The following is a 22,003-nucleotide window of genomic DNA, read 5'->3' on the forward strand; positions in this document are numbered from 1 at the left end:
AGCAGAACACTGGGATTTGTTTTCAAGCTCATGTGGAGTAATGAACTAAATGGCCTCCATCCATGCACCAAAACTACACTGATTCAATAGAGGCAGCTTATCCTCATTTTCAAATCCCTCCACAGTCTTGCACATGAAAAAACTTAAAGGAAGCAATGGAGAAAAGAAACAGGCACTCAATATAGCTATTCAACCTAGCAAATAGCACCTATCTATACAAGGCACCAGGGTAGGCAACCTTCCAAAGTTAAAAAAAGAACAGACATTTAAATTCTGCAACCTTACAGAGCAGGCCTAAGGAGAACGATGGTGAAGGCCCTGAATGTGAACAGCTCAGACCAAGAAAAAGATAACTCTACTCTGTATCTAATCCCGTACAGTCCCTGTCCTGGAAGTGTTTGATAGGGATTGTGGTGAGGAAGGGAGGGAGAAAGTGAGAACTGCAGATGCTGGAGATCAGAGTCGAAAAGTGTGGCACTGGAAAAGCACAGAAGGTCAGGCAGCATCCGGGGACCAGCAGAATCGACATTTCAGGTATGAGTCGCTCATCAGGAATGTTGGATGGGTGGATGGAGAAGGGGGCTGAGAGATAAATAGGAGGTGAGGGTGGGGGTGGAGGGAAGGCAGCTGGGAAGACTAACATCTACTTCAAACCCACTGACTCCTGCAGCTACCTGGACAATACCTCCTCCCATCCCCCTCCAGTAAAAGCACTATCCCTTTCTCACAATTCCTCCGCCTTCGCCTCCGTCTCTGCTGTATCCTCTCCCAGGAAGAGTGATTCCACTCCAGGACATCTCAGATGGCTTGCTATCTCAAGGACTGCAATTTCCTGTCCCACGTGGTCAACAATGCCCTCCAGCACATCTACTCCACTTCCTGCACCTTCATCCTTGAACCCCACCTCTCCAACTACAAGGATAGAACCCCCACTGGTCCTCACCTTCCACCCACTAATCTCCGGATGCAGCACATTATCCTCTGCCATTTCCACCACCTACAATCAGACCCCACCACCAGAGGTTTATGTTTCCCTCCCCACCCAATCAGTGTTCCGCAGAGACCATTCCCTCAGTGACTCCACATCCCCCCACCAACCCACCCACCACTCCCAGCACATTCCCTTGCTGCCGCAAGAGGTGTAAAACCTGTGCCCATACTGCCCCTCACCTCTGTCCAAGACCCCAAAGGATCTTTCCACATCTGGCAGAAATTTCCCTGCATCTCCAAACCCCTGATCCACTGTGTCTGTTGCTCTCAATGTGGTCTCCTCTATAGTGGGGAGACAGGATGCCAACCTGAGATTCGTTGCAGGGAACATCTCTGGGAGGAGAAAGTGTGGTCTGCAGATGCTGGAGATCAAAGTTGAAACTTTATTGCTGGAACAGCACAGCAGGTCAGGCAGCATCCAGGGAACAGGAGATTCGACGTTTCGGGCACAGGCCCTTCTTCTGGAATGAGACTGGGATAGACATCTCTGGGACACATGCACCAAATGCCCTGGGGCTGACCACGTCCACTCTCCCTCCCACTCCGCCAAGGACATGCAAGTCCTGGCCCTCCTCCACCGCCAAATCCAAACCACCCAACACCTGAAGGAAGAACGCCCTATCTTCCATCTTGGGACCCTCCAACCACATGGCATCAATGTTGATTTCACCAGTCTCCTCATCTCTCCTCCCCCCACTTCATCCCAGATCCAACTCTCCAACCCGGTACTACCCTCTTGAACTGTCCTAACTATCACTCTTCCTTCCCACCTATCCACCCACCCTTCCCTCTGACCTATCACCATCACTCCCTCCCCCACCTGCATCTACTTATTGCCTTCCCAGGTACCTCCCCCCCGCCCCCTCACCCCCCCCCCCCCCCCACCGTCCCTCCCTCACCCTCCTATTTATCTCTCAGCCCCTTTCCCCCCTCCCACATATATGTGAAAGGACTCATACCCGAAATGTTGATTCTCTTATTCCCTGGATGCTGCCTTACCTGCTGTACTTTTCCAGCATGACCCTTTTCAACTCGAGTACAGGGGGAGCTTTAATTTCGACCAATACTGACAGTAGATTCTCAACATGAAAAGTTGGGTACAGCTTGAAGACTAAGATTGCATTTTGATTCCCAATTGAGACTTAGTGTCCCCTGGAAATGAAATGTGATGAATTAAGTGTAGCAGGATTTCAACCTGAGGTCCACGAGATTATAATATATGGATGGCTGATATACAGCAAAAGTCCAGTAGCTCAGTGAGTTCATTTTGAATCCAATCATGGGATCACACGAATGTAGTAAGAGTAGACTATTCAGCCTGTTGAGCCTGGTCTGCTGATGGCTGATCTTGTATTTCATTTCCAATTTCCTGTTTACTCCCCATGTCCCATAATTCCCTATGAAACCAAATGTTTGTCTATCCCAGTCTTCAATATATTCAGTGGTGGATTTTGTTTTGCAACAACCTGGTGATTTCAGAGTCCCCAGACTTATATTTCATTATTATTCCAAGTTTAATTAATTAATTGAGTTCAAAGGTCAAGGAATGGCACTGTCGTGATGCTCGTTTGAAGAGCCAGTGCAGACGTGATGGGTTGAATGGTATCCTTCTGCACTGTATCACTTCCAAGACTCTGTGGCAGACCCCAGCTGTCTTGATAGGATTTGAACTTATACCCAGATCTCGAGAGCACAACTTGAAGAAGGTAACCATTCTGTTAACGCTTGATACCTCAGGGTCTGTCTGCAACACACATATTCATTATAGCACCCACATTCTAATATGACCACAATTTCCAAAGTGTAAAGTGTTTGGAGATGCCAATCACTGACTTGGTGTAGCCAAGCTAAATGAGAATGGACCATGGAACTGGAGGAGCTAGTATTGTAGATATCGTAGAATCCTTACAGTGTGGAAACAGGCCATTGGGCCGATTGAGTCCATACCAACCCTTCAAAGAGCATCTCACCCAGACTCACTACCCTACCCTATCCATGTAACCCTGCATTTCCCATGGCTAATCCACCTAGCCTGCACATCTTTGAACTGTGGCAGGAAACCCACACAGACATGGGGAGAACGTGCAAACTCCACACAGACAGTCGCCAGAGGCTGGAATTGAACCTGGAACCTGGCGCTATGAGGCAGCTATGTTAACGAGAGCAACCATGACTTTGACAAATGCGTAAGCAGGTAATAATAAGGTCAGATAAAGTCTGACTGGATCAAGTTAAGAAGAAATAAGGAATCTATTATCAGAAAGGAAGAAAGTTTTATATTGTTGCTTAATGAAAGTGAGATGTGTGAGCGGTTAGCAAGACAGCTGCTTTAATAGTAGAAAAGCTGCAGTAAGGGGAGACTTGAATAATATTGAGGTAAACATGAAATTACTGAAATATAACAAGATCTAAGTGTCATCCTGGGCAAGGCCCAGCAATTTTTTTTAATTGCAAACCTATCTGACTGACCTGTCGTGGTGAATGATGAGGCTAATGGCCTCAAACAGGACTGCATTTTTGACATTTGAATGTTGCACTTTCTTTGACTTGGGTGGCTCCTGGGCCTTGTTCAGGATAGTTTCAAGACATTCAGTTAAACGCCCTCGAATAGCAGGATCCTCTGCAGGAGACAGAAATTGGTTATTTATACACAATCACTACTGCTCATAGGACAGACTCCACATTACAGTCTCGCTTCCATCATCTCCAAAACAGAAAAACCATCTAAGTTCCAGGTTCATTCCGTCAACTGTTCTGAGTTTGTTGGTCTCAGAATTTTCCTGTGATTTTGAGCTGGATGAATGAAAATGTTGTCTGGTGATCGTGTCTTAGTGGGTCCAGATCAAAAGGGGACGTGCGCACATTACCCAACTGAACTCCCATGCAACCAGCAGCTCTGCTACTTCCCCCAAATCGCAACTCTTGACTCATGAGTGACCACAAGCTATTCACCACAAGGTGCACAGATCAGGGACTGAACCTTGGACCATTTGCTCTGAACAAACTGCTCTAAGTTGGAAGACGTTAGCCACAAAACTGGTTATTAGGGCTCTACCTGGACTGGGACTGGGATTCTCCCCTGATGGAGACATGGAGAGCTCACCTGGTGGGGGATAGCACTGCAGCAGTCGCAGAAGCTTCACCGAAAGCCAAGGAGCTGGTACAAAATAATAAGTGTAATCCTGGAGATCAGCCGAAGCAGATGATACAATCTGTAATAATAAACAAACAATACCTTATTTGCTGTACAAACAAAGCCAGCATGCTCTGGGCTACCAAGGAACAAACCAGGATGTTAGTGCAATCCTTTCTTTTAAATCACACATCTAGACACTCGTTTCATGAAATTGCTAGTGAACATTAGTGACCACTTTTCAACTAATTAATTCAAGAATTCTGTTATAATATCAACAGGGCTGGATTGCCTACAACACATTCATTACCACACTGATATCTTCACTAGGGAGTTCAGTGTCTCATTCAGCACCATAAAAATCTCAAATTTTCTTTTCACAGCAGGCACTGGCCTATGAAAGTCCTTATTCTAACAGTTTTGTTACACTGGAAGTCAGATAAGAAAATCAGCTATCAGAGCATTAAAGGGATAGAGAAAATTGATTTCCACAGCAAAAATTACCAGAATCTGGGGATATTAACTTTAAAATTTAAGGTAGGTCATTTCGTTGTGACATTAGGGTGTGCGCTTCACATAAAATAGCAGAAATCCGAAACTCTCTTCTCAAAAGCAAAATTGAGACTGATATCATTTAATAATTTCACAACTCAAATCAATTTTTGTTTTTAAAGGGATTAGGAGTTACAAAACCAATGTCGGTGATTAGATATAATTGACTGATAAAACTGGCTCATGGGGGAAATGAACATGCTTGCTCTGCAAATGTATCTGTGTGACAACTCTGCCATCTGCAGGAAATTCTTCACAATTTCTTTAATTGCCTTGTCTTTAATGCAGTAGACAACCTGGTGTTTTCCTTCACCTGTAGTCTTTACTAATACAGCACCCAAATCCTTATTGGCTCTGCTTCAAAATCAAACCCAGACCAGTCTCCAGATTTCAGTACCCTTCATTGGAGTAGTACCCTGGGAATCAAGCTCCAGTATCTCCAGAGTTGCCACTAACCTTAAAAAAACATTTCCAAGTATGAAAAGTCATAATCACCTGTCTGTTTAAAACAGAAAACATAGACCAGATTTCTGCACTGACTAAGATTTACCATATATTGTAAATGAATAAAATCTAATCATACGCAAATAACTGTGAACTACTATAATTAAAACTCTAACCTCCTTATAAACTCCCATGACACACACATTCAGACTGACATAGACAAACAAACAAAAACATTTATTATATGGGTGGATAGAAATAAGTTCAATAGCTCCAACCCACAGAGTTCCTTAATGATCCTTCTGCTTGCTTGGACTTGCTGTATGTCTTTCAGCTACCTTCTCCAGATTCTTTTCAGTTCCCCACAGGAGGCACAGACAGATGGCACATCCAAACATTCTGCAAAGTCTTTTAGTTATTGGTTTAAGCCATAGCTTCAGCAATTGGTGATAGAAAATAAACTGGCTTTCTTCAGGCTTAAAGGATTTTAATGGAAAGAAAGACACATCACCTCCACTTCTGCAGGTCCAAACGTTTCTGCCAGTATTATTCTCACCAACAACCTGTTTAGTTACCCAGGAGCTAATCAAATTGTTATTGGTAAGCTGATACCTCTTTTTATCCTGATCATGACTCCACAAACCAATCAGCTCCGTGTTGCTGAGCGAATCTCACTTTGTACACACCTCTGGTGCCAGCCATCTATGAACAGTCTCCTCCACTGTTTCAGTAACTTGCTTTTAAGAAGTGTAATAATTCCCACTCTCAATCCTTGGTGTTAAAACAGTCAATTTCTTATTTACATTTACATTCAAAATAACAGAAAAACACAAAGGTGTGGTCTTTACAACACTAAACAATATCCCACATAATACGAGTCACATTCCTATAATAAATTATATCCAACAACATAGGATTCACATTCTTATAATAAATTATATCCAATGCTATAGGATTCATATTCTTATAATAAACCAGACTCCACACTATAGGACATCCTTACAATAAACTAAACCTCAGGCTATAGGTCTGGCCTTTCTCTCGAGGACTCAAACACAAGGGGCTGGGCATCATGGTTCAGCTGTTACAGAGCTCTGCTTCAACCAACCCTGGAGGCACTGGGAGCAGTTGTGGGCCCCACACTTTTGGAAGGAGATATCGGTGTTTGAGCGAGAGCAGTGTACATTTACTAGAATTATACCCTGGAAGGACAATGAGGGGAGATTAATTAAACTGGGATTACAACCTATGGAATATCAAAAGTTACAGAGTGATTTGATCAAAGAGAATCACTGGATTAGACTGTGATGAAGTATTTATCTTAGTTGAGTCAGACTTGTTAGCAGGAAATTCAAACATTTCTGCACTTAACGGATAACAACAGTTTGGACTACCTTCCACAGAAAGGAATGTACGCTGGATCAACTCCCACTCGAAACAATACCTTGGCCCATGGGATTTGTGCACCTGTATAAAACTATAGTTGACCCTTGAAGATTTGTGCAGTTGCTCCTTTTTTAAATTTTAAAATCTTAATTCACATCAGCTGCTACACTTGAACAAAGGAAAGGCCTTACCCGGCTCAACCTTGAAATCGCCACGGTCACAGAAGTTTGAAACTCTTCAGGATTTTTCTGTGCAAGTATGGTGATCAGACTTGTAGCTGCGGTTACAACTCCCTGGATGGAGGAGACGTACGACAGTCAAGAAAAGGAATGTGATCCTTCAATTAATGCACATTATTAGAAGGAAATGTTGAGTGGTGTTACCAAGTGCTGGTCGTTCAGAAGGTGAATGACTCGTGACGTCCATTCTCCCATTGGCACCAGATATGGAGATGTCCTGTACAACCGCAGCAGACACAGAGCAGCACTCTGTTTTGTACTGTCCATAGTATCACTGCAAGATCAATATACATCCAATAACAGAAGAAATAACACAACCCAAATATCCTTCATCCAGAGAGAGTAAAAGTAACACTGGAATTGGAGAAGAGCAGGACATTTTCAAAATGCATACAAATATCTGAAAACAATACTTTCAACAAAGCCTACAATAGACTCCCAACCACAACATGTTAAAAAGATTTGCTTGTCCAGAGGTTGCTGTGTACATTACAAATAAAGGCAGATTACAGAAGCACTTTGTGTGTGCTCCATAAATACTACAGCCTGACCTGCCTAGAAAATAGCACACCGTGCTACCACAGTCACATCAACATGCTGAGGACCAGGAAAAGTCCACAAGGAAATAGTGAGCGCGACTAGTCCCACTGCAATAAACAATCTCCGGTGTTGAACCATGACTGTCCATTGTCCCAGCTGCCTCTCCCTTTCTCATGTGCATGAATGGCAAGGCCCCAGGTGGATAATGTGGCAATGATAGTTCACACCATGTACATACCTCATTTGTGGTTAAAGACGCAATGAGGTGAGATGGCTTTCTGCTGATCAGGGAATGGAACGCATGATGGATCAAAGCTTTATTGATAGAATATGTGAAGTTCATTCATTCCTGTCTTCAGTTAGAGAGAGGTGTTTACTATAATGAAATTAAGTCTCCATATGACAACAGCAGGAGGATGAACAGGGGCAAAATAGTTCATAGGAGAGTGTTTCTGGTTAAATATTCAAAACAATAAGACAGCAGTAGTGTTGAATGCTGAGAAGACAGACATAAAGAGAAGAGGCGGAGCTTGTGTTTGAAGATGTTGCAATATTTCTAATGCAGGAATCAGAACTTACAAAACAGCTTGAGACAACTGCACAGAGATAATGGACTAAGGATTCAACTAGTATCCTTGCTAGCCACTGGAGAGGTCCCAGAGAGTTGGTGAGTAGCTAAAGTTGTTCTTCTGTTCAAGAAAGGAAATAGGTGCAATCCAGGAGATTATACACCAGTAAGTTCACATCGGTAGTTGGGAAACTATTGGAGAGAATTCCTAGAGACAGGATTTATACATATTTGGAAAAGCATAGCCTAATTAGGGACAGTCAGAATGGCTTTGTGCGGGGCAGATCGTGTCTTATTAAATTGATTAAACTTTTCAAGGAGGTGACAAAGGTGATTGATGAGGGTAAAGCAGTGGATTTTTTAAAAATACAATCTCTACAGTATGGAAACAGGCTACTTGGCCCAAAATGCCCACAGCGACCCTCCAAAGTGTAACCACCCAGACCATTCCCCTGCATTTACCCACGCCTAATGCACCTAACCTACATATTCCTGAACGATATGGGCAATTTTAGCATGGCCAATTCACCTAATCTGCACACCGTAGGATTGCGAGAGGAAACTGGAGCACACGGAGAAAACCCATGCAGCCATGTGCAAATTCAACACAGACAGTTGCCTAAGGTTGGAATCAAACCTGGGTCCCTGGCACTGTGAAGCAGCAGTGCTAACCACTGAGCCACCATCTTGACTTTGTCGATTTTAGTAAGGCTATTGACAAGATTCCTCATTGTAGGTTCCGTCAGAAGATTAAGATGCATGGACTCCATGATGACTTGGCTGGTGGGATTCATAACCGGCTTGCCCATTGAAGATGGAGGGTAGCGGTGGAAGGATATTTTTCTGGCCAGAGGTCCATAACTAGTGGTGTTGCGCAGGGATCCATACTGGGAGCTCTGCTGTTTGTGATATATATAAATGACTTGGATGAAAACGTAGATGGTTGGGTTGGTAAGTTTGCAAATGATACAAAGATCGATGGAGCTATAGATAGTGTATAAAATTGTCAAAGCACACAGCAGCATATAGATCAACTGCAGACATGGGTGGAGAAATGACAGATAGAATTTAATGCAAGTAAGTGTGAGGTGCTGCACTTTGGGAGATCAAATGTTAAGTGAAAGTATATAGTTAATGGCAGGACCCTGAACAGCATTGATGTTCAGAAGGATCCTTGAGTTTTACCCCATAGCTCCCTGAAAGTGGCCATGCAAGTAGATAGGGTGGTAAAGAAGGCATATGGCATGCTTTACCTTTATTGGTAGGGGAACTGAGTACAAGAGTCAGGATGTCATGTGCAGCTTTATATGACTTTGGTTAGGCCACACTTAGAGTATTGCATTAAATACTGGTTGCCAACTTATAGGAAGTATATGCAGGCTTTGGAAAGGGTGCAGAAGAGGTTTAGCAGGATGCTGCCTGGTTTAGAAGGTATGAGCTATAAGGAGAGGCCAGAAAAACTCAGGTTGTTTTTGCAATTTTTGAGAAGATTTGTAGCTCAAGTTGAATTTCAGGTTGTAAGTTTGCTTGCTGTGCTGGAAGGTTTGTTTTCAGATGTTTCATCACCATACTAGGCAACATCATCAGTCTGCCTCCAGTGAAGTACTGGTGTTATGTCCCACATTCTATTTATGTGTCTTGGTTTCTTAAGGTGGGTGATATAATTTCTGGTTCTTTTTCTCAGAGAATGGTGGATGGGGTCCAAATCAATGTGTTTATTGATGGAGTTCTGTTTAGAATGCCAGGCCTCTAAGCAGCAGACACCAGACTGGGAACAAACGCCAGCAGCACCAACTTCATTAGCAAAGACAACATCCTCAAACTAGCAGACCTGTGCTTTACCATTCACTTCACATTCAATAACAAGACCTAAAAACAAATCAACTGGACACCAATGGGAACCACCAATATCAGGGTTCCGAGCAGAAGCAGTAATACAGAGACTCGAACAAACAGCCCACCCAACTATCCAACCCAAACTTTAGATTAGATTAGATTACTTACAGTGTGGAAACAGGCCCTTCGGCCCAACAAGTCCACACCGACCCGCCGAAGCGTAACCCACCCATACCCCTACATTTACCCCTTACCTAACACTACGGGCAATTTAGCATGGCCAATTCACCTGACCTGCACATCTTTGTGACTGTGGGAGGAAACCGGAGCACCCGGAGGAAACCCACGCAGACACGGGGAGAACGTGCAAACTCCACACAGTCAGTCGTCTGAGGCGGGAATTGAACCCGGGTCTCTGACGCTGCGAGGCAGCAGTGCTAACCACTGTACCACCGTGCCGCCCACTAGGTCTGCTACATGGGTAAACACCATCAACAATATTCTTAATGGCATAAAATTCACAAAAGAGGAGGAGAATGACAACAGACTCCCATTCCTAGATGTCACAGTAGAATGAACAGTTAATGGAGAACTTCAAACCAGCGTCTACAGAAAAACAACAGACACAGACAAAATACTTAACTATAGAAGCAATCATCCCAACACCCACAAACGGAGCTGCATCAGGACATTATTTCAATGAGCCAAAACACACTACAGCATGCAGGAATTACAAACAGCCTAAGAAAAATACCTCCACAGCATATTCAGGAAGAACGGGTACCCAATAAACACAGTGTGCCAATTTCTCAACAACAAACCCAAACAAACAGACACAACGCACCCAGAAACTCGAGCCACATTATCTCACATCAAAGACATCTCTGAAATGACTTCCAGACTACTTGGCATCATGGTAGCCCACAAACCTACCAACACACTTAAATAGCGGCTAATGAACCTAACAAACAATCAGCAAAATGAATGTCATTTTCAAAATACCTTGCCAGGACTGTAATAAACACCACATCGGACAAACAGGCAGAAAACTAGCAACCAGGATACATGAACACCAACTAGCCACCAAAAGACATGACCCACTATCACCAGTATCTTTACATACAGACAAGGAAAGCCACCACTTTGATTGGGACAACATATCCACCATAGGACAAGCTAAACAAAGGAATTCCTAGAGGCCTGGCATTCTAACCAGAACTCCATCAATAAACGCATCGATTTGGACCCCATCTACCATCCTCTGAGTAAAAGAACTAGAAATGATATCACCCACCTTAAGAAACCGAGACACATAAACAGAAAGCAGGACATAACACTAGTGTGTTACCAGGTTCACTGACGATGTTACTTAGTATGGTGGTGAAACATCTGAAAACAAACCTTCCAACTCAGCGAGCAAACTTACAATCCATTGGGTTGTTTTCTCTGGAGCAGCCGGGAGTGAGGAGAGACTTGATAGAAGTCTATAAAATTATGAGATGCATAGTTAGGGGTTGACAGTCAGAATCTTTTTCCCAGAGTTGAAATGTCTAATATTAAGGAGCGGCATTTAAGGTGAGAAACAGAAAGTACAAAGGAGATGTGAGGGGCAAGTCTTTTTACGCGGAGTTGTAGGAGTCTGGAACACGCTGCCATGGGTGATCGTGTAGGCAGATATTATAGGGGCATTTAAGCACATGAATATGCAAGGAATGGAGGAATATGGATCAAGGGCAAGCAGAAGGGATTAGTTCAATTTGATGTTATATTTAGTACAATATCATGGGCCGAAGGGCCCATTCCTTTGCTGTACAGTTCTATGTTCTAAGACTGTTCTGGATGTGGCTCAGCATCATGCAATGGGACAGAACAGGAATGCTAATCTAGAGAACAGGAAATAACATAGAACCAAATTAGTAATGTAAGGGGTAGGCCATTTAGAACAGAGTGGAGGAGAAACTTCTTCACCCAGAGAGTGGTGGGTGTATGGAATGCTCTGCCCCAGAAGGCTGTGGAGGCCAAGTCTCTGGATACTTTCAAGAAAGAGTTGGATAGAGCTCTTAAGGATAGTGGAATCAAGGGTTATGGAGATAAGGCAGGAACAGGATACTGATTGAGGATGATCAGCCATGATCATAATGAATGGTGGTGCTGGCTCAAAGGGCAGAATGGCCTACTCCTGCACCTATTGTCTATTGTCTATTTACTCTGAAGTTAAGCCTGATGTCTCACAACAGAACATATGTCTTAGATGTAATGAAATTAGCTATTATGTAATATATAATAAACCCATTTACTGATCATTCAAGATCGAGCCTATCTTCTGTTTAAGAGTCATGTCAAGTGTTAAGACTCAATCAAATTACCATGAATCATATATCACCTCTGACTTGGTGCTGCCCAGGACAAAAGCAAACTACATCAGGTTTCTTCAGCAATTAAACAAAACTCTTTATTTTAACTCTTAACTCCAACAAGAATTGTAAATAAATAGGATATTTAACTTATATGATTTAAACTTTACTCATTTTACAATCTAGACCCTCGCTCACAAAACAAAAAAAAACAGGCAAAATACAAATGTTATGAGTAGAGAGGGGGAAAAAATCCAGAGGAACAAGCCAAAATTACAAAGTTCATTATTTTACAAGGTTACAAAACTGCAAAGTTGGTTTCACAATTCTTTCATTTCTTACATAATGTCTCCAAGTTACTTGCACAGCAATGATCAGTTTATAATTCATTGCTGTTTGGTTAGATCTGGGATCTTTCTGATTGTATTTTGGCTAAAAAAATATTTCTTTTAATTTCTGGAATAAATGACAGAAAATGAGAGAAAAGTTACACGGAATGGAAGAAACACTGATGCAGCTGACTTCTGAATTGCTCCTTAATTCTCTCTGTTTCACTGTCCTCACAGGTTTTATTAAACTGCAACCTGACCAATCAGAGGTTTGTTCCTGTGCTGAGCTCTCCTAAACCAATAGAAAAAGGTGCCAATTTGCCTGGACTCAATTTTCCCAAAAGGCAACATTGTTTCACATGCACAAGTTATTTGCACTGGTTCTCCCAAAGCTACAACCAACTCTTTGTCTCCTCCCCTTTTAGAAAGAGAATCCATTTCCAGTCTTTAGTTCATATAAAATAAGATGTGGTCTCTTAGAGTATTAGTCACTTAGATTAATACCATTAAAGAGGACTGATGGCAGTAGAGTTACTCAAGATATCCCGGAGGTAACCGTACATTTACAAGTTTACTAACCCTTGCAATTTCTCATGCTTAGGTTGATAAGCAGACAGGCCATCCCTAGTGTGAGTGAATCCAACCAGCATTCTCCACTATTAAACTCCTGACCACCACTATTGATCAGAAACTTAATGGGACTATCATATAAATGCTGTGGCAACAAAAGCAGGTCCGAGTCTGGGAGTTCTCTACTGACTAACGCACTTGTGTTTATTCATCAAGGGGATATGGGCATTGCAGCATTTGTTTGGTGATTAACTACCTCCTTAAACCAGGTTAAAAATCACACAACACCACATTATAGTCCAACAGGTTTAATTGGAAGCACACTAGCTTTTGGAGCGACGCTCCTTCATCAGGTGATTGTCAGCGTGATTGGACTATAACCTGGTGTTGTGTGATTTTTAACTTTGTACACCCCAGTCCAACACCAGCATCTCCGAATCATTCTTAAACCAGGGCAGTTTATTTGGTATAGATACACCTACAGCATTGCTGGAGAGGGAGGAATTTTGTCCCAGCGACACTGAAGGATTAGTGATATATTTCAAAGTCAGGATGATAAGTGGCTTGAAGGGAAACTTGCAGGGGGTGGCATTCCTCTGTATCTGCTGCCCTTGTCTCTCTAGATGGAAGCGGTCATGGGTTGAAAGGTGCTGTTTAAGTACATCTGCTGAATTTCTGCAATGCATCAAGTAGATATACACATAGCTCCTACTGGGTTTGTAAGGTACTGTTCCAAGGCAAGCAACGTACTGGTAAAACTTTTTTGCACCCTCTTCAAAGCCTCTATATCCTTCTCATAGTGTGGTGACCAGAACTACACACAATATTCCAAATGTGGCCGAACTAAACTATATATAGCTGCAATATAACTTGCCAGCTTTTATACTCAATGCCCTGACCAAAGAAGGCAAGCATGACTTCTTTACTACCATATCCACTAGTGTTGCAACTTTCAGGGAGCTAGATACCCCAAGATCCCTCCAAATATCAATCCAAAAGGTCCTACCATTCTTTCCTCTTGCATTTGATCTCCAAATATATATTGCTTCACACTTGTTTGGATTAAACTCTATCTGCCATTTCAATATCCTGCCGTATCTTTTCACAATCCTCCTCACTATCCACAATTTCACCAGCTTTATTGTCGTCTGCAAATTTATTAATCAGACTACCTGCATTTTTATCCAAGTTATTATAATATATTATATGCTACAGATATGCCAGCATTGATGCTTGAGGAACACAATGGCTCCCAGGTCTCTAGTCAAAAAAACACCCCTCCACAACTACCCTCTGTATGCTGTGACCAAGTCAATTTTGTATCCAACTCACTGTGGATTCCATGTCACTTCATTTTTTGGACGGGCCTACCGTGCGAGAACTTGTCAAATACTTTAATAAAGTCCTTGTAGACAACATCCACTGCTTTATCCTCAATCATCTTTGTCATTTCCTCAAAAACTCAATGAAACTGAGACAAGACCTCCTCTGCACAAAGCCATGTTGACTATCCCTAATAAGTCCACTACTTTCCAAATGCAAATAAATCATGTCGCTAAGAATCTTCTCTGATAATTTCCCTCCTACTAACGGGAGGCTCATCACCTTATAGTTTCTTGGATTATCCCTGTTTCCCTTCTTGAACAAAGGAACATGTCGCTAAGAATCTTCTCTGATAATTTCCCTCCTACTAACGGGAGGCTCATCACCTTATAGTTTCTTGGATTATCCCTGTTTCCCTTCTTGAACAAAGGAACAATAGCCCCATTGACTATTCTCCAGTCTTCTGGGGCTGCCTGTGATTAAAGAAGATATAACGATGTCTGTCAAGGCCCCAGCAATCTCCTCCTTTGTTTCTCTGTTTCCTGGGATTGATCTCATCAGGCCCTCAGGACTTATCTACCTTAATGCTTTTCAGAACACCCAACACCCCCTCCTTTTTTATATCAACATGCCTCAGAATATCAATATACCCCTCCTTAATCTTACCATCATCCATTTCCACCTGCTTGGTGAATACCGATACAAACTACTCCTTAAGGACCTCACTCACTTCCTCTAGCCTGATATATAAATGATTGTCCTGGAGTGGACCTACCCTTTCCCTAGTTACGCTCTTGCTCCTAATATATATATAATATATACACACAAAGTGCCTTGGAATTCTCCTTAATCCTACATGCCAAGGACATTTCAAGCCCCTTTTAGCCACTACCATCTTTGTATGTGCCAGATATGACTCCAACGAGCTGGAATTTTCCTGACTCCAATTTTATTAGTGATACAAGCAGTCACTCTCACCTCGCTCTCTTTAGCTCAGACGTATAAACCAGCAGCTTACAGGTTCAGTATCTGCACAGCAACACCCGTTTGGAGAATGGTGTGGAGCTACAGTTAATCTTACTGCACTTTGATAGCACCATGACAAGGAAGAAGCATCCCCATTCCTGATCACTTTCCCAAGAAAAGACAGACATGCACTGACCGCAAGAACTAATATGGGACTTATCTTAGCTATTCCTCTTCCCTCTGCAGTCAGATACACTGACACTGGGCTCATACATAAAGATCCAACTGCAAATCAACTTGTGTCTGTGGAATCCTAACGCAGCACACACTGAAAACGATGAGAATAGGGTGAGAGGCAAACACTTCACTAAAAACAAAAGTTTTTTTTTGAACTGCAAATAGTTTTAGGAACAGATGAGAACATCAAGCAATGCATGACTAAATATCCCAGGTAACAGACTAATACTTTTTTTGTATTCTGTTTAAGGTGGTATGCCCACACAAAATAAAGTTAATGAGAAGGCAAGGCAGACATATGGATGAATGCACTGTGAAAGCACTGTTGTAAAATATTATACACAGGATGTGAAACCTGCCCTTTCAAAAATGCAATTTATTGTCACAATGGCACTTACCCAGCAACAAGTATTTTTGGAATCTCACTAGCAAAAGCCTCTGCCATCTCCTGGCTTCCAACATTTGCGATGCAGTGTAGGGCCAGGCCCATGAAGGTGGGGTTACGGCTGGCCAGGTCATTTCTAAGGGCATTGTTTATCAAACGCATCAACTCGCTGTTTGAATTCACTAAGACTGAGATGAAAAGGTAACCCTGCAATTATTTCAGACAGATAGAGAAAGGGTACATTAAGTACAGCACCTGTTTATCAGCATCTGACACTGTCAGCTTTATCATTATATTCTGGTATCTCTCAAACTCACTGATTCTGAGCCAGGGGGTCTGTACATTCATCCTACAGTCCCCATTGATGCATTAAGCAGGAACATTGGATAGATGATCATTACTCACCAAAGAATGAGCAACCTATCACTCAGATTCAACCACAGATTAATGATAATTGATAGAATTTGACATTCATTTTGTTAAATTAAAAGGATTAATGTGTTGTATTCACTTATCAATCTCATGCTGCACTGCTCACTGGGAGTAACTGAATGTCCTGCTTGGTTACATATAATTCAGAGTTTCATCATTAGTTTAAAATTGCAAATTGAATTATTCTGAACCCTATGTGAGTGTTAGTGACTGCTTAAGGTTAAATTCAGAGACAACATTCACAATCTCCACAGCTTTTTTTTAAAAGCTCATTTATCTGTTGTTAATTTTACTTCTCCTTTTGCTCCAGGCCTAGAATATAAAGTCAGAAGGGAGCAGTGGGGAGTTGGACAGCCATATTGGGATGGTGAAAGCTGGGACTTCAGAACAACAGGGAGAGCTCAGAAAGCGGTTCCTTTCTGTGTGAGTCCAGGATTATGGTTCTTAGAAGATTGGGATAGATGCACCAGTAGAGGAGAAAGCTTTATGGATCTGGCATTGTTGTGGGAGGCACAATCATGGATTTCAGGAAAACCAAAAGGAGAATTACGTGCATGATTGTGATAGGTGGTATCAAAACGAGTTAATGAGATTGAGGATGGGGGAAAAGCATAAGGGCGATGGTTGTGGAGTACAGATTTGTGAATTACTGAGTGTGAGAGAATGACAAGATGATGAGTGCTACACTTATTGAATTTGGGACAGGGTAGGGGGACAGCAGGTGACAGCAAAAGAGACAGTTTGGGAGTGGGAGCACAGACTCGGACAGAACACCTCAGAAGTACAAGCTAATCTCAAGCCATTATTGTGTCCAGCACAAGCAGGCATCAACAGTCATGCCACATGTTTCTATTACCCCACACTAAAATCTCTTGGACATTTACGTTACCACAGTGAGAAAAACAGCAAAGAAAGAATCACAAAATGCCACAGCATAGGATACCATTCGACTGGCTGGGTCAATGCTAACTTGTTTCAACACTCTCAATTAGTCTCAGTCACCCACATTTTCACTGTAACCCTATTAATGTTTTCTCTTTAGCTAATCATCCAACACCCTTTGAAAACTATGAATGAATCAACTCTCAGGCCATGCATTCTAGATCTTAAACACTTGCTGCAGGAAAAGGTTTTCCTTTTATCGCCTCTTGTTATTTACACTTTCCTCTCTGTCTATAAAACAGTCAGGAGGATGATCCACGAGAGCTGCAGAATCGGTCTGACGTCTGTTTATAAGGCTTTCTGTGCACAAGGATTAGGCTAAATGGGCAAAGCTTGTATACAGGACTGTTAACCTTCATCCAACAAGGTAACCCAGCACAAGAAATGCATCAAAAAGCTCACGTGATTGTATATCAGTCTCATCTTCACCTTACTGCCTTGACCTTTCCGCATGTGGTTTTCGACTTGCAAGAGCCAAATGTAAAACCACATTGTCACAAAGTGAACAAGTAGAAAAAGGACAGGCATTTCCCTGTGGATTCACAGCAGAGCAGAAATCTAAGCAACAGGAATAATCACAATCAAGCATGCCCACACAAAATGCCACCTTGGACTTGTAGGTACAGATTCCCTGCCAAATACTACCATTCAGTGCCATGTTTATAACGACAGTGTTCCTGTTGTGCTTAGTATTATTACTGTGATGACAATCTGTATAAGGCATAATAAGGCAGTGACTGCTGTCCCACTTACAATTTGCTTCTCTGTATATTTATTCGAACTAAGTAGGTTAACTGCTTCCATGTGACCAAAATCAATGTCATGACCAAGGAGGAAGATAAACAGAAGTTTGCAGATATATTTTTTCTTGCTGTAGCCATCCAATGTTTTGTCACCTACAAATCAAAGAAAGCAACATTTCACAAACAGGTCATTGTGAAACATATTAACTTACCAGACAAGTCAGTACCTGAAAAACAAGAGGAAGATGTGAATGCGGTGTCCTGGTTAACCTGACTGTAAAAATGCACATAAAAATAGGGAAAAAATGTAAATTATACAAGTCCAAATACCAGAAGGTGCACAACTCCCAGCAAGAGCCCCTTACACCAGATGGCCACAGCAACAATACATTGACCTCTACCTTGGACCACATTCCAAACCTCCACAGACCAGAAAGGGCCAGGCTGGCAGCATGTTGGCAGGTTCCCAATGATATTAAGAAATGCAAATTCCATAGGTAGTTGCAACAAAGTGAAAACCTGCCACCAAGAGTCCCAAAGCCTCTTAAACCTTCATGATTTATATTCCTCATGAACAGTGTCTTATACACCATGCTCTCCCTGATCCCCTCATTAAGTGTCTCGTACACCTCATCCACCCTGATCCCCTCGCTGACAATGTCTCATACATCTCACCCTCCCTGATCCCGTCTGTCTCATACATCCTTGAACCCCTCACTAACAGTAACTCACATACCTCGCTCATCCTGATCCTCTAACTGTCTCATACACTGCACTGTCCCTGATGCCCTAACAGTATCTCACACACCTGACCCTTCTTGTTAGAACATAGAACATAGAAGAATACAGCGCAGTACAGGCCCTTCGGCCCTCGATGTTGCGCCGATCCAAGCCCACCTAACCTATATTAGCCCACTATCCTCCATATGCCTATCCAATGCCCGCTTAAATGCCCATAATGAGGGAGAGTCCACCACTGCTACTGGCAGGGCATTCCATGAACTCACGACTCGCTGAGTAAAGAACCTACCCCTAACATCTGTCCTATACCTACCCCCCCTTAATTTAAAGCTATGCCCCCTTGTAATAGCTGACTCCATACGTGGAAAAAGATTCTCACTGTCGACCCTATCTAAACCCCTAATCATCTTGTACACCTCTATCAAGTCACCCCTAAACCTTCTTTTCTCCAATGAAAACAACCCCAAGTGCCTCAGCCTTTCCTCATACGATCTTCCTTCCATACCAGGCAACATCCTGGTAAACCTCCTCTACACCCGTTCCAGTGCCTCCACATCCTTCCTATAGTATGGCGACCAAACTGCACACAATACTCCAGATGCGGCCGCACCAGAGTCTTATACAACTGCAACATGACCTCAGTACTCCGGAACTCAATTCCTCTACCAATAAAAGCCAGTACGCCATATGCCTTCCTCACCACACTATTTACCTGGGTGGCAACTTTCAAAGATCTGTGTACATGGACACCAAGATCCCTCTGCTCATCCACACTACCAAGTATCCGTCCATTAGCCCAGTACCCCATCTTTTTATTACTCTTACCAAAGTGAATCACCTCACACTTAGCTACATTGAACTCCATTTGCCACCTTTCTGCCCAGTTCTGCAGCTTATCTATATCCCGCTGTAACCTGCCACATCCTTCCTCACTGTCTACAACTCCTCCGACTTTTGTATCATCCGCAAACTTGCTCACCCAACCTTCTAACCCCTCCTCCAGGTCATTTATAAAAATGACAAACAGCAATGGTCCCAAAACAGATCCTTGCGGAACACCGCTAGTGACGGCACTCCAAAATGAACCTTTGCCATCAACTACTACCCTCTGTCTTCTTCCAGCCAGCCAACTCCTAATCCAAACCTCCAACTCACCCTCAATGCCATACCTCCGTATTTTTTGCAGTAGTCTACCATGGGGAACCTTATCAAACGCCTTACTAAAATCCATATACACCACCTCTACCGCTTTCCCCTCGTCCACCTCCTTAGTCACCTTCTCAAAGAATTCAATAAGGTTTGTGAGGCACGACCTGCCCTTCACAAAACCATGCTGACTATCCTTGATCACATTATTCCTATCCAGATGTTCATAAATCCTATCCCTTACAATTCTCTCTAAGATTTTGCCCACAACAGAAGTGAGACTCACCGGCCTATAGTTACTAGGGTTATCCCTACTCCCCTTCTTGAACAAGGGAACCACATTTGCTAGCCTCCAATCTTCTGGCACTACTCCTGTAGACAACGAGGACATAAAAATCAAGGCCAATGGCTCTGCAATCTCCTCCCTTGCTTCCCAGAGAATCCTAGGATAAATGCCATCAGGCCCAGAGGACTTATCTATTTTCACCCTTTCCAGAATTTCCAACACCTCTTCTCTACATACCTCAAAGCCATCCATTCTACTTAATTGTGACTCAGTACTCACATTGACAACAATGTCCTGTTCCTGATTGAATACTGACGAAAAGTATTCATTCAATGTCTCCCCAATCTCTTCAGCCTCCACACGCAACTTCCCACTACTATCCTTGACTGGACCGATTCCTACGCTAGTCATTCTTTTATTCCTGACATACCTATAGAAAGCCTTAGGGTTTTCCCTAATCCTACCAACTAAGGACCTTTCATGTCCCCTCCTTGCTGCTCTTAGCTCTCTCTTCAGGTCCTTCCTGGCTACCTTATAACTCTCAATCGCCCCAATTGAACCTTCACGCCTCATCTTTACATAGGCCGCCCTCTTCCTTTTAACAAGGGATTCCAATTCCTTATTAAACCACGGCTCCCTCACACGACCCTTTCCTCCCTGCCTGATGGGTACGTACTTATCAAGGACACTCAATAGTTGCTCCTTGAACAAGCTCCCTTGTTCCCCTCACTCTCCCTGATCCCCTCACTAACAATGTCTCAGACACTTTTCCCTCCCTGATTACCTCACTAACAATATCTCATACACCTTGCTCTCCCTGATCCCTTCACGAAGTGTCTCATACACCTTGCCCTCCCGATCCCCTCACCAACAGTGTATCATACACCTCACCCTCCCTGATCCCCTTGCTAAGTGTCTCATACACCTCATCCTCCCTGATGCCCTTGCTAAGTGTCTCATACACCTCATCCTCCCTGATGCCCTTGCTAACAGTGTCTCATACACCTCATCCTCCCTGATGCCCTTGCTAACAGTGTCTCATACACCTCACTCTTCCTGATCACCTCACTATCCCTGACCCCTTCAATAACACTGCTTTTCATATATATTGCTGCCACTGTGCTGCCATGCTGATGGGAGTAAATATTGAAGATCTCTGAGTTCTAATCAAAGAGCTACTTTGTCCTGGACGGTATCAAGTTACTTGAGATTTGTTAGAGCTGCACTCATCCAGGCAATTAGGGAGTATGGACACGTGTGACTTGTGAAAAGCAGGCAGCATCACATAGACAAGGGGGCCAGATGATAACTCTGAGGAAAGTAGTTTGAGATAAGAGCTAAATTCACTGAAGCTGATTGGAATTGGTTCTTGATCTAAGCCAGAGAAAGGAGCTAGCTATTGGATGAGTTTAACATTTACGGTCTTATCTATTCTTAAATTTTAACCAATATCCATTTGGTGGTAAAATTAATAAAATATGTAAAAACATAAATTTTACATGAATAATACAATTAAACTGTTAAAACCCATTAAGATAGGCAGTATCAGTAATGTGCTCCTGGATTCTATTGTAATCCATGTCTGCAGTAACTGTTGGAGGTTTGAGCAACTCCAGCTCAGATTTAATAAGGTGGAGGCTGAACAACAAATACTGTGACGCATCTGGGATGGGGAATGTTACTTGGATTTTTTGCACTAGGAGACAGTCACACCACAAAGGATAGGGTCTTCTGATTTTTTTCAATGGTCAGGGACAGGATGGTGTGACTGCGGTTGAACGAAGTAAGGAAAACATAGGGAACAAGAGCAGGAGTGTCAGTCTCTGGAACTGTCCAATCGGTTAGTGGCTTTCTCAGCCTG

At 42.8% G+C, this 22,003-nt stretch overlaps 1 protein-coding gene across 7 annotated transcripts in view; it reads right to left on the reverse strand.

The window, feature by feature from the left end:
* The window catches only part of LOC122557988 (AP-2 complex subunit alpha-2-like), a 102,998-nt gene that overhangs the window by 67,913 nt on the left and 13,082 nt on the right, over positions 1–22,003 (reverse strand). For 6 of the 7 annotated variants that reach the window (XM_087996813.1, XM_087996810.1, XM_087996811.1 and 3 more), the window contains 6 exons: positions 17,980–18,122; positions 15,866–16,059; positions 6,889–7,018; positions 6,697–6,798; positions 4,094–4,202; positions 3,460–3,610 (listed from right to left, as the gene is read on the reverse strand). In XM_087996813.1, coding sequence (XP_087852939.1) covers positions 3,460–3,610; positions 4,094–4,202; positions 6,697–6,798; positions 6,889–7,018; positions 15,866–16,059; positions 17,980–18,122 — 829 coding nt within the window. The remainder of the gene's footprint in view (positions 1–3,459; positions 3,611–4,093; positions 4,203–6,696; positions 6,799–6,888; positions 7,019–15,865; positions 16,060–17,979; positions 18,123–22,003) is intronic. The other variant, XM_087996812.1, reaches the window with a different exon arrangement.

Source organism: Chiloscyllium plagiosum, unplaced genomic scaffold (genome assembly GCF_037043375.1).
Source record: "Chiloscyllium plagiosum isolate Xiang-an unplaced genomic scaffold, Cpla_swu_hap1 HiC_scaffold_18, whole genome shotgun sequence".
NCBI classification, from domain to species: domain Eukaryota; kingdom Metazoa; phylum Chordata; class Chondrichthyes; order Orectolobiformes; family Hemiscylliidae; genus Chiloscyllium; species Chiloscyllium plagiosum.